The sequence below is a fragment of the Schistocerca americana genome, chromosome 6 (genome assembly GCF_021461395.2).
Source record: "Schistocerca americana isolate TAMUIC-IGC-003095 chromosome 6, iqSchAmer2.1, whole genome shotgun sequence".
In the NCBI taxonomy this organism is placed as follows: Eukaryota; Metazoa; Arthropoda; class Insecta; order Orthoptera; family Acrididae; genus Schistocerca; species Schistocerca americana.
The window spans coordinates 640,102,492-640,115,782 of record NC_060124.1 but is presented as its reverse complement, the minus strand read 5'-3'; the positions used below and the strand labels follow the sequence as shown (position 1 = coordinate 640,115,782).

At 38.4% G+C, this 13,291-nt stretch overlaps 1 protein-coding gene across 1 annotated transcript in view; it reads left to right on the top strand.

Annotated features, from left to right (window-relative positions):
- LOC124620358 (molybdenum cofactor biosynthesis protein 1-like) overlaps nt 1-7,788 on the top strand; it is a 79,083-nt gene extending 71,295 nt beyond the window's left edge. Inside the window, exon 7 of the mRNA XM_047147030.1 lies at nt 7,733-7,788. Within this exon, the coding sequence (XP_047002986.1) occupies nt 7,733-7,788 (56 nt within the window). The remainder of the gene's footprint in view (nt 1-7,732) is intronic.
- The last annotated feature ends 5,503 nt before the right edge of the window (nt 7,789-13,291 follow it).

The window sequence follows — 13,291 nt, the reverse complement described above, 5'->3', positions numbered from 1 at the left end:
GAGGCCTATCTCACTAGGGGTAAGATAGATACCACCTACAGGAAAATTAAAGAGGCCTTTGGAGATAAGAGAACGACTTGTATGAATATCAAGACCTCAGATGGAAACCCAGTTCTAAGCAAAGAAGGGAAAGCAGAAAGGTGGAAGGAGTATATAGAGGGTCTATACAAGGGCGATGTACTTGAGGACAATATTATGGAAATGGAAGAGGATGTAGATGAAGATGAAATGGGAGATATGATACTGCGTGAAGAGTTTGACAGAGCACTGAAAGACCTGAGTCGAAACAAGGCCCCCGGAGTAGACAATATTCCATTGGAACTACTGACGGCCGTGGGAGAGCCAGTCCTGACAAAACTCTACCATCTGGTGAGCAAGATGTATGAAACAGGCGAAATACCCTCAGACTTCAAGAAGAATATAATAATTCCAATCCCAAAGAAAGCAGGTGTTGACAGATGTGAAAATTACCGAACTATCAGCTTAATAAGTCACAGCTGCAAAATACTAACACGAATTCTTTACAGACGAATGGAAAAACTAGTAGAAGCCAACCTCGGGGAAGATCAGTTTGGATTCCGTAGAAACACTGGAACACGTGAGGCAATACTGACCTTACGACTTATCTTAGAAGAAAGATTAAGGAAAGGCAAACCTATGTTTCTAGCATTTGTAGACTTAGAGAAAGCTTTTGACAATGTTGACTGGAATACTCTCTTTCAAATTCTAAAGGTGTCAGGGGTAAAATACAGGGAGCGAAAGGCTATTTACAATTTGTACAGAAACCAGATGGCAGTTATAAGAGTCAAGGGACATGAAAGGGAAGCAGTGGTTGGGAAGGGAGTAAGACAGGGTTGTAGCCTCTCCCCGATGTTGTTCAATCTGTATATTGAGCAAGTAGTAAAGGAAACAAAAGAAAAATTCGGGGTAGGTATTAAAATTCATGGAGAAGAAATAAAAACTTTGAGGTTCGCCGATGACATTGTAATTCTGTCAGAGACAGCAAAGGACTTGGAAGAGCAGTTGAATGGAATGGACAGTGTCTTGAAAGGAGGATATAAGATGAACATCAACAAAAGCAAAACAAGGATAATGGAATGTAGTCTAATTAAGTCGGGTGATGCTGAGGGAATTAGATTAGGAAATGAGGCACTTAAAGTAGTAAAGGAGTTTTGCTATTTGGGGAGCAAAATAACTGATGATGGTCGAAGTAGAGAGGATATAAAATGTAGGCTGGCAATGGCAAGGAAAGCGTTTCTGAAGAAGAGAAATTTGTTAACATCCAGTATAGATTTAAGTGTCAGGAAGTCATTTCTGAAAGTATTCGTATGGAGTGTAGCCATGTATGGAAGTGAAACATGGACGATAAATAGTTTGGACAAGAAGAGAATAGAAGCTTTCGAAATGTGGTGCTACAGAAGAATGCTGAAGATTAGATGGGTAGATCACATAACTAATGAGGAAGTATTGAATAGGATTGGGGAGAAGAGAAGTTTGTGGCACAACTTGACCAGAAGAAGGGATCGGTTGGTAGGACATGTTCTGAGGCATCAAGGGGTCACCAATTTAGTATTGGAGGGCAGCGTGGAGGGTAAAAATCATAGAGGGAGACCAAGAGATGAATACACTAAGCAGATTCAGAAGGATGTAGGTTGCAGTAGGTACTGGGAGATGAAGAAGGTTGCACAGGATAGAGTAGCATGGAGAGCTGCATCAAACCAGTCTCAGGACTGAAGACCACAACAACAACAACAACAACAATATTTCATTCTGAGAGCGTATTAATTCTGTAAATATTAGCTTCTCCAGTTTACTGTATTGTATTCACCTATTTTGACAATCTCATGACAAATGATCAGGGTAGTATTCATTATATTAAAATGTTTTGTGTTATACATTCTGACATGTTCCACACCCTTGAGAATCATCTCATTTTTTCGGTGTATGTAACGAAAACTGAATCAAATCAAATTCAATCACCATCTCTCATCATGTAATAACTTCACTTCTTCTTCTTCCCTTGTCGTCTCCTGTTTTTCCAGTACTCGTCCATCTCCTCCTCATGTTTTTCCCCCTTTATTCTATTCGTGTTGTTCTCAATCCCCTATTTCTTCTGCATCGAAAGCCTTTTATTTTTATTTATTTTTTTTTTTTATCGAGGTGAGTCTTTATGGACTGCGTGGTAACAACCGACTTCACTGTAGTGCCCAGGTCTTGTTCTTGCTCCAGCTTTGACTTCCTGCCAGTATCTTCTGAGCCCCTCTAAGAAGTACCTTTTTATGCCCTTCAGATAAGGGTCCTCACTGTCTTTCGGATGTTGATGCCATGTTAAAACCTTGGTAGTTGGTCACCAATCTTCTAAATTTGTTCCTTTCAGGAATTTCTCTCTGAGATACCAATCTGCTTAAGATCTTTTTCACATTCTTTGAACCATCTCGGCGTCGTTTTCTTAGATAGGATGAAACTCTGTATTCTTTTTGATAGTCGATCACCGTCCATTTTCATGAGATGACCATAAAATAACAATCATTTCTTTGTAATGGATGCTGTGATAGGTTCTGTCTTGCTGCACGATTCCTCATTTGCTCTCATTCGCCATTGTCCATCGACCCATCTATTACCTTAGGATTTTCCTTAATATCCTACACTCACGCTTTTCCAGCCGCTCAGCTTGACCTTGTCTATTCGTGGTCAAAGTTTTGGATGCTTATAAGCCCTCAGGTTTTACAACTGTATTATTATGTTGGAACTTGGCCCACATACTCATAGACTTTTTGTTATAAGTATTCTTTGTCAGTTGGTATGCTTGGTCTAACTTCCTCATCCTGGCAATTGCTTCTTCTTTTAATCCATTCTCCTGGTGGATGACTTCACCGAGATACCTGAAATTCTTAACTCATCTGATTTTTTCCCAGGTTGGTTATCATCCATTCAGGTCCGTTACAGATGTTCGTTATATATTTTGTCTTTTGAATAGAGATCTGGAGTCTAACTTTTTTCAGCAATTTCTGACAGCCTATTTATCTTGTTGACTGCTGACTCTTTGTTGTTAGCAAAAATGGCCAGGTCAGCCACAAAATCTAAGCAGTCAATGCACACCCCTTTGTTCTTAGGACCAAGTCTGAACCACTCTTCATTTGTTTCTTCTTGGGCTAATAACTTTCTCCACTCTCGAGTGACCTTTTCCAAGACACAATTGAAAAGGAGAGGGATAGTCCATCTCCTCGTCTTATGTCCGTTCTGATTGTAAAGGGTTCAGATACCTCACCCATAAATTTAATTTTTGACACTGTGTTAGTAAGAGTTTGTTTGATCAGCTTTCTTGAGGTATTATCCATCCCAAACTTTTCCAAAATATTCATTAATGCCTGTCAGTCGATGGAGTCATATACTTTTTGAAAATCAACAAACATGACCACATAGTTATTTCTTCCAGTTTTTTGGACCTGATGATGTTCTTCAGGTTAAAGATCTGTTCTGCGCAAGAATTGCCCTTTCGGAAACCAGCTTGATAGTCCCCAATCAGTTGGTTACAATGACCTTCTATTCTATTCTGTATCACTTTGGAGAGAATCTTATGTGGAACAGATACTAATGAGGTACCCCTATAGTTACTGACATTCTGTTTATCACCTTTTTTGTGTAGACGATGGATTAAAGCTGACTGCCATTCAGTTGGTATCATCCCAGCTCTCCAGATCTCCTCAAAAAGTTGGACTAGTATATCTAGAGTTTCATTATTTGCCAGCTTCAGTAGTTCCACCACTATTGAATCCTCTCCAGCTGCCTTATTATTCTTAAAGTTGTTGATGATCTCTTTGGTCTCCTCTTTACTAGATGGAGATTAGGGGTAGTTTGTGGATTGGGGCACATGCAGGGAATCTTTCTTTCGGTTCATCACAATTAAGTAGGTTTTCAAAGTAACGAGACATGATCTTGCAGTTTTCTTTGTTGGTCAGGCCGAGTGTGGTGTGCATACTGTAAGACCTTCAGTACACACACCATCAGATTATTTGACTTGTTGCTCTAACGAAGTAAGCGAGTGTCAGCAGTATGTCTCGTGGTCTTATCATGGTGTGTTTATCTTCTGCCATTCGGTCAGATGATAGAAATGCCACTTGCACGCTTAGAGTAGCAGATTGACGGTGACCAACTTTAAACAGAATTTGATTAATTTTCACACACATTTACTAAAATAATAACAAATATAAAAATTACTTAACTTGGTTCTGGATGCTATTTACAATTGACAATCTGAAGTTCTTTGGGATTGGTACGTTAATCTTATTCTCACATATATTTCAGATACTTGACAAAAGTGTCTATACATTTATCTTCATGGCTATGTACAGGAATATGGTAATCTTATCAGGCGCAGACTGAATCTTGACTATGGACTGGTACAGACAATTGTAGAACTCGACGGACTGGTACAGACTAATGCAGACTGGTACAGACTAATGCAGACTCATACAGACTGGTGCAGACAAATGCAGACTGACTGATCGAAGGTCTTTACACTCGTTATAATACCTCGCACGTTCATGTATCACTGCGCGAGTGTGATGCGCGAGGAGAAAATGTTCTATGTTAGCAGCAATCTCATTGGCTGCGTTACATATTAATACGCGGATCGGCGGAAGCAGAATTTGGTCCGTCTCTATGGCAGCGCCATCTCATAGTGCGGAGATGGACGAGCGCTGCGCCTGCGCTGTTTTGCTTAGCGGGGCGCACTCTAGTGGGAAATTTGTGTACGCGCCGAATATGTGGAACTATGTGCACAACACTGAGCTTTCCATTTTCGTCTCTAAAACAAAAACTAGGGGCTTGGTATCCTTTCAAATTCGATTTGAACGCCTGATAGAAGTCTCTGACATTGTTTATCTGGAAACACTGATCGATCTATTCTAACTGCTGTTTCTCATGCAATTGCTTAGACCTTCATAGAGTTCTGGCTGCATATTTTCGAACTTCATGGAATACATCAAAATCATCAGGACTCCTGGTAGAATTCCACTTTTTCCATGCACTTGCTGTTTGGGCCACCACCTCACCACAAACCTCATTCCACCATGTATGATTCCTCTTTTTAGCTGTCAGGATTGTAGTATTAGCTGCTTGTTGGATCATGGAGGCAATGTCTGCCCATTTATGGGATTCAACTGTCAGTTACTGGTGGCATTGTTCCAATATGCTTTGATTGATTTTGAGCTTCGCAATATCATATTTATGAATTTTATTTCCGGTTTTCACGGTCTTATTGAGAGGGATGAAATTAATTTTGATCTTGGAGAGGTGATGATCCTTTTAAATTCAGTATTTTATCTGTAAAAAGGTTTCTTTCTATTATTTCTGATTGTTTGATGTTGTTTCTTTCTTATTTCTGTAATCCATGCTATCATTGAGTCCTTCTTCCAGAACTACTCATTCAGTAGAGGTCTCTAAAAAAAAATTAATCTTCTTTTAGCCATTACTTCTGATATTTTCTCAAAATTTTTGTAGATCTCCTCATTACTTCTCATTTTCCAGCCATCTGTAGCTTGTATTGCAACCATTATTTTCTAATAATGCTCCTTTGAGGAACCTCTGTTCTGTCCAGCTTATAGTTCATCATTAGGCATCCTCATCCATATAAACATCCTGGTCATACCACTGTGGGATAGTGTTTTAGTTTTGTTTTTTTAGTTGTACATTTCTTGTTGTAAATATCCTTTATAAAACGATTTGCTCTCTCCAGTTTGCTGACTCTTGCATCTACTGTTAATTCTTCTAGTCCATTTTGTTGTACAGTTTGTCCAATATATTTAAATTTACTTCCTAATGCTATTTTACATTTTTGTTTTTCTAAGAATGTTGATGCATTGTTTGAAATTGTCATCAATGTTGTTTTTTCGGCTGAAATTTTGGGACCAGCTCTCTTTGCTATTTCTTCCAAAAGATTTCTTTCAATAACTGTCTGTCAGATTTTTTGAAAGTATATCAGAATCATCTGCAGAAGCCAGGCAGTTTACCTTAATTCCATTTGTTATTCGTCCTAAAATTATTGGTTCAATTTTGTAATTTTTTTTTCTCCAAATTCCAGATACTTTCTATTTTTTCTAGAATGCAGTGTTACAGTAAAGGTGATAAACTGTCCCCTTGTCTAACACCAGTTTTTATTTCAAATGGTTGAGATACTTCTCCCATAAATTTAGCTTCAGTCATCCTATTTGCTAGTGTTTTGAGGATTATGTTTGCTTTAATACAAAATTCTTTGATGATTTTACCTATAATTTCTCTGCCTACCAAATCAAAAGTTTTCTTGAAACCAATACATGATACTATTATAGGTTTGGTGATTAGCAGTCTGTGGAGGATTATCGATTTTCTAATAAACATCTGCTCTGTGCAGGGTCTTCCCTTTCTAGAGCTCCTCGAGATTCTCCCAGTTATTTGTCTAAAGTTTCTACAACTCTGTCCAGAGAATTTTTGATAATATTTTGTATACCACTGGCAGAAGTGAGGCATCTCTGCCATTGTTGACATTTTGAGTGTCCCCTTTTTTTCATAGCTGTGGATTAATGCTTTCCATAATCTCTTCAGCTTTCCAAATGTTCTCAAACAGCAGTTGTAGATCATTTGTGTGTTCTGACTATTTCAATAATTTTGCTGTAGTGGAGTCTTCATTTGTTGCTTTGAAGTTTTGGAAGATTTGATGGCTTCATGAATTTATTGTTCTGTTAGTGGAAAATCTTCCTCCAGATGTTGTGGGACTGCTATTATATATTGCTACAATGTGCTGTTATTATTGTTGTTGTTGTTGTTGTTGTTGTTTGGTTGCCTGTTCTTCAGCACTTCCTTTCTGTTTCCTTTATCTATTTGCCGCCATTTTAGCCCATTTACCGGTATTTTCAGCTTGTTCTTCACTTATTTGACCTTTTGGTGGCTCCTCTTGAAGAGATCTTATTTCTCAGCATTTAAAATTACATCATCTGCTGCTCTTTCGCAACTGAATTTCATCATGTCCATCTTCCTTGACTCAAGATCCTGAATTTTCATCCTTAATTCTTGAACAGTCTCATTTCTCTTTTTGTGTTTTCCAGATGAAGAAACTTTTGGTCCTCAAAGCTAAGATTAGTATCAGTTTTTTTATTTGTTTCTGCCTATGGCTGCTATATCTCTTTAGTTAGAATATTTTCTCTCTCTGTATTTGATTATAGTCTAAGTCTGAATATTTTTATAAGTACATTTATTGCTGTAGCAATGAGTAAAATATATTGTATTGCACTGCCTGTAGCATGTAGCACCATTTTGACTTTTAGTCCTCTTGCTGTACAAAAAGTAGCTTTGATGATTACTTAATGCAAGTATTTTGTAAGAGCTGTGGAACGGTTAGTATCTGTTTATATTTTTCTGATTAATTCAAGCTCGTCAATGCACATCCTGTGTTAAGGAAATATTTGCACTGAATTTACTGTGTGTTAAATATAAGCAGTGGATCCATTGGGGTAGTCTGTTTGGTAGAAATATGTCAAGGTGAACAAAACAGATGGTGAAGGAAGAGAGGGAAAAGATCAACATTTGCTTCTCATCAGCATTATAACTGGGTTGCAACATTCAGTGAAAATTATCTGTGACAGGAAGTTGTCATAAATACATTTTTTGAAGAAACTTTATGTTTGTATAAGCATTTATTAAATTTAAAAAGTTGGATTTCATCTGTTAATACAAAAGATAATGTTTTGCATTGCAGGCATGATGAACCTGTCAAAGATGAAGAATCGGCCAATGATTCTTATTGGAGGATAACAGTATGTATAACTTAAACTTGAGATTCTTGAAAATAAAGCTAGTCAGTATTTCTTAACAGTACTGATTTAAATACATCTAAAAGATCGCTGTTACCTAAATGAAAGTTGACAAGCAAAGTCTTAGTGGACATTTGTATAAAATTGTCATAGGTGTTATTTACAAGAAGAGTAAATAGTTTCAATAGAAATGTGGTGAGACATTTAACAAATGTCATGACCACACATTAATAGGACCTTATAACACTACCATTATGATATTAGTATGCTTTTACGTAAATAACAGAAACCCTGTCTCTATGTTGCCACGTATAACCCTCTTACTAAAATTTAGTTTAGTTTTAAAATAAAATACACTATCGAAGGATAGTCCTGTTTACAGGAAAAGATAATCAATAGAGTTATCCTTCTTACAGGATTTACCGTGTGTTGCGTCTAATGGATAAGTAAATTGGACTATTCACTTCTTTTCCTAAGATCTTACCCAGTGGCTAGATAGGAACACAGTATGAATAATAATATACTGAAGCTAGGAAAACTCATTTCCAAGTTCATTTAGTGGTTTAAAACATGCACTTAATGGTCACCAACCTATCCTGGCAATGAAATAGTGAAGTATTGGAGAAGCAGAAATGTGAATTTTGCCTACTTTCTTGCTACTGTTTAGTTTGGCTCTTCAAATAAATTACCCCACTTAAACAATTTTGGGCTACATCTTTATACATTATGTTTTTAAAAAAGAAAAAGCCCAGTAGATAACTTCAAGGAAGGTAAAAAAAATTAGCCGGGGTGGGGGGGACTACCTTTAGAAAAGCACTTTCCATAATCAAGAAACTTAAATACTTAGACACTAAAGCACACACTTTTTAACTGAACATTTCACTTAAAGAAAACCTCTTTCTTGGTGGAATTTACTTTCAAAACCTGTTATTCTTTGAACTAATTCTGTGTAGCCATCTAACAGGTTCTAGTAACTTGGCTTCACTCTGATTGAATTTTATGTAAGCAAACCATAACACTTTGCAATAGTTAAGAAAACATTTTTATTATTTACACTAAAGCAATTTAAATGGTGCCTCTTTATATTAACTTGGCACTTCATAAGTCTGTAAAACAGGACACTCGGATTAATCAAACACCAGGAAGGAACCCTATACAGATGTATGATTAGGATGAAATAACAGGGTGAGCCAGTTTCCGTAAAGTTCAAGAATGATTATTAAAACACAGTTTAAATTAATGGTTCATGCTGTACAAAGGCAAAAATAGAAAAAAATCTTATCTGGTGGCTGTAGGCTTGGGTGTGGTGAACAGTTATGATGGCTACACTACCCACACTACGGCCTGCAAGTTTCTTGCTGTATGGGCTCAATTTCTCTTCTTGGCTTCATTCAGTTTTACATACAGTAGGTCAACAACTCGCAGCTATACTGTAAGCTGTTTGCAGTCTTCAACCGAGGCATTTTTATGAAAATTTGCAGGCAAAGCTTCTGCTCCACAAAGGAGTTACCTCAATCACTGCTGCCTTCAGACTGTGTGACTTACTTCCCGAACTTGCTCAAGGTAGCACGCCAATTCGCCTTTCGCACCTCTTCCGTGCGCCACAGCCATTTTCGTTTCAAACAAAAGCACACTGGTTTTTACATAACACCTATTTCTTACATTGTTCGTAAGCATGACCATTTCTTAAATTGTCAAATTTACATCAACATGAACAATTTATACACACACATATTTTTAAATACAAAATGTTATCAAAACATTATTTAGACACTTGGTATCCTTTGTAGAGGACTTGGGCAGGTTTGTCCCAACCTAGTACACATTATTTTGTTACTTCCCTTCAGATATTCCATTTAGCTACATCTACAATAATTCCCAATGTTCTGACTTTTGAGGTGTCCAGTGTGGGTTGCTCTCCACTTCCTGGGTGTATTGTATCGAGTTAGCTTTTTCAAATTTCCATGAGGGTTTATCAATGTATTTTGTAACTGATATTTCAGCACCAATGATAACTTTTGTGAGCCAATGTACACACCTTGAAAAATGTTTAGGTACTACTATTGAGTGATTCAGTGGTAATTTGTTCTCATCAGTGGAAAAGATGGATGGGTCAGGTTTTGTATCAGTTTCCATCTGCCTGCCCAAAACTTTTTAAATTCCTTGGCATCAAACTTAGATAATTTCTTGTGTGTTGATCCATTCGAACAATGGTTCTCTATTTTTGTCTCTATTTATGTATCTCCAGGTTGTGTTTTGGAATTAAAATCTTAAACATATACGTGCTGTCTAGTTGCTGTGTGTAAGACTAGTGTCAGACACTTTCCGTTAGGTGATTTATGGACTGATGTAATAACCAGGCCTTTGAGTTTTATCCTAATTACTTCTACATCACTAATTTTCTGACTGCTTAAGCCAACATAATCCAAGAGCTGTTTCTTTTTTCATTTATTGTGGATGCACCTAACAATTGAGAGGAGTATTGATATTGCTTTATATTGCGTAATCTTGCATGTAGCTGCTGAATTATCACCTAAATGCATTTCCTTTAGAGCTATAATACTGATGGCATGCTCATCATTTAATTTGCTTTGGTAACTGCATTTGTCACTTGTTAATCCTACGTTAATTTGCATAATATGGACACCTTGCCTGATAATTTTTGACTGTAAGCTCTGAGACGTGCTGGACCATCTTTTGTGTAGAGTTTTTGCTGTCTGCTCCTGCAGTCACACAGCCTTGGTGAACCATCTCAGGGGTTGTCTACATGCCCCACAACAGTCTTTTTGGTGTCCAGTGTGAATGATTCACTGGTAAATATCCTGTCCCATACACTTTTGTTTGTAGACAATACTACTGTGTTAGCTGAAAATAGAAACCCTGAGCCAGGAAGCAGTAGTCTCAGTACCTCAGAGAATTAGTTTCAGGTAAAGTATATGGATCTAACATATCTAAAATGAACATGGTTTAGTTTGGAAACCACACAAACAGCCAAATGTACACACCCGCAGTAGCTGCTGGGGGTGGGGGGGCAGAGTGATTGGAGAAGACAGTACATGGTCTGAATGGGAAAAGATTGGTGGGTACAGAAGAGAGAAGGGAAAAGGTAAAGTGATACAGTGGGAAACAAATTAGCAGAGGTTTAGGTCAAGTGGATGGCACTAGATGTGCTGGAGAGACAATTTCCACCTGTGTAGTTCAGAGAAACTTGCACTGGAAGGGAATATCCAAATGGTATGTATAGTAAAGCAGTTGTTGAAGTGGTGTACAGCCTCTTGGCAACTGCAATGTCAAGTCTGTGGTTTGCCACAGTTTGGTGCTAGACATTACTGCGAGTGAACAGTTGGTTACTTGTCATCCCTACATGGAAAATTGTATGGTAATTGCAGCATAGCTGATTTTTAACAGGTTGCTTTTGCACATGATCGTGCCTTTTATATGGTGGGAGATGCCTGCGACTGGACTGCTGTAGGAGGTGGTGGGTGGATTTGTGGGACAGGTCTCTAGATTGTGCAGGCCGTGGAACACTACTTTGCAGGACATTGACCGTGAAAAACAGAGATTGCATCGGGATTGAATACAAAACACACAATGCCAAGTTAAGTACAAGAAGAGTGAATCTTCTAAGAGTTTGTGCTTCCAGCGGCTCCTGGGAGACCAGTATTAGATTCCGATGCACCAGTGCAGGTTTACTGTATCCTTTATACCTTCACATTGACCATGAAACACAGAAATTCGATCGGGATTGAATACAAAATGCACAATGCCGTCTTAAGTACATTAGGAGTGAATCTTCTAAGAGTTTGTGCTTTGAGTTTCTCCTGGGAGACCAGTATTAGACTCCGATGCACCAATGAAGGTTTACTGTATCCCTTGGTCTTTCACATTGACCACGAAACACAGAAATTGCATCGGGATTGAATACAAATGGCACAATGCAGACTTAAGTACAAGAAGAGTGAATCATCTAAGAGTTTGTGATGTGGGCGTCAACTGGTAGACCAGTATTAGATTCCGATGCACCAGTGCAGGTTTACTGTACCCCTTGGACTTTCATATTGACCGTGAAACACAGAAATTGCATCGTGACTGAATAAAAATGGCACAATGCCAACTTAAGTACAAGAAGAGTGAATCTTCTAAGACTTTGTGATTTGAGCGGCTCCTGGGAGACCAGTGATAGATTCCGATGCACCAGTGCAGATTTACTGTATCCCTTGGATCGTAACATTGACCATGAAACACACAAACTGCGTGGGGATTGAATACAAATAACACAATGCCAACTTAAGTACAAGAAGAGTGAATCTTCTAAGAGTTTGTGTTTTGAGCTACTCGTGGCAGACCAGTATTATATTCCAATGCACCAGTGCAGGATCACTGTATCCCTTGGACTTTCACAGTGACCGTGTAACACAGAAATTGCATTGGGATTGAATACTAATGGCACATTTACGACTTAAGTACAGAAACAGTGAAACGTCTATGAGTTTGTAGTTTGAGCGTCTCCTGGGAGACCAGTAATAGACTCCGATTCACCAGTGCAGGTTTACTGAATCCTTTGGACCCTCACATTGATCATGAAACACAGAAATTGCATCGGGATTGAATACAAAAGGCACAATGCCGATTTAAGTACAAGAAGAGTGAATCTTCTGAGAGTTTGTTCTTTGAGCGGCCCCTGGGAGACCAGTATTAGATTCCGATGCACCAGTGCAGGTTTCCTGTATCCCTTGGAAATTCTCATTGACCGTGACACACAGAAATTTGATCGGGATTGAATACAAAAGGCACAATGCCGACTTAGGTACAAGAAGACTGAATCTTCTAAGATTTTGAACTTTGAACGGCTCCTGGGAGACCAGTATTAGATTCCGATGCACCAGTGCAGGTTTACTGAATGTCTTGGACCTTCACAATGTGCATGAAACACAGATATTGCATCAGGAATGAATACAAAAGGCACAATGCCGACTTAAGTACAAGAGGAGTGAATCTTCCAAATGTTTGTGCTTTGAGTGGCTCCTGTAATACGTGTATTAGATTCCCATGCACCAGTGCAGGTTTACTGAATCCTTTGGACCTTCACATATCCAGGATGCACAGAAATTGCATCGGGATTGAATACAAAACACCCAATGCCGACTTCAGTACAAGAGGAGTGAATCTCCTAAGTGGTTGTGCTTAGAGCGTCTCCTGGGAGACCAGTATTAGATTCCGCTGCACCAATGCAGGTTTACTCTATCCCTTGGACTGTCATATTGACCATGTAACACAGAAATTGGATCGGGATTGAATACAAACGGCTTAATGCCGACCTAAGTACAAGAAGAGTGAATCATCTAAGAATTTGAGTTTTGAGCGGCTCCTGGGAGACCAGTATTAGATTCCAATGCATCAATGCAGGTTTACTGTATCCCTTCGACTTTCACATTGACCATTAAACACAGAAAATGCATCAGGATAGAATTGAAATGGAACAATGCCGACTTAAGTACAAGAAG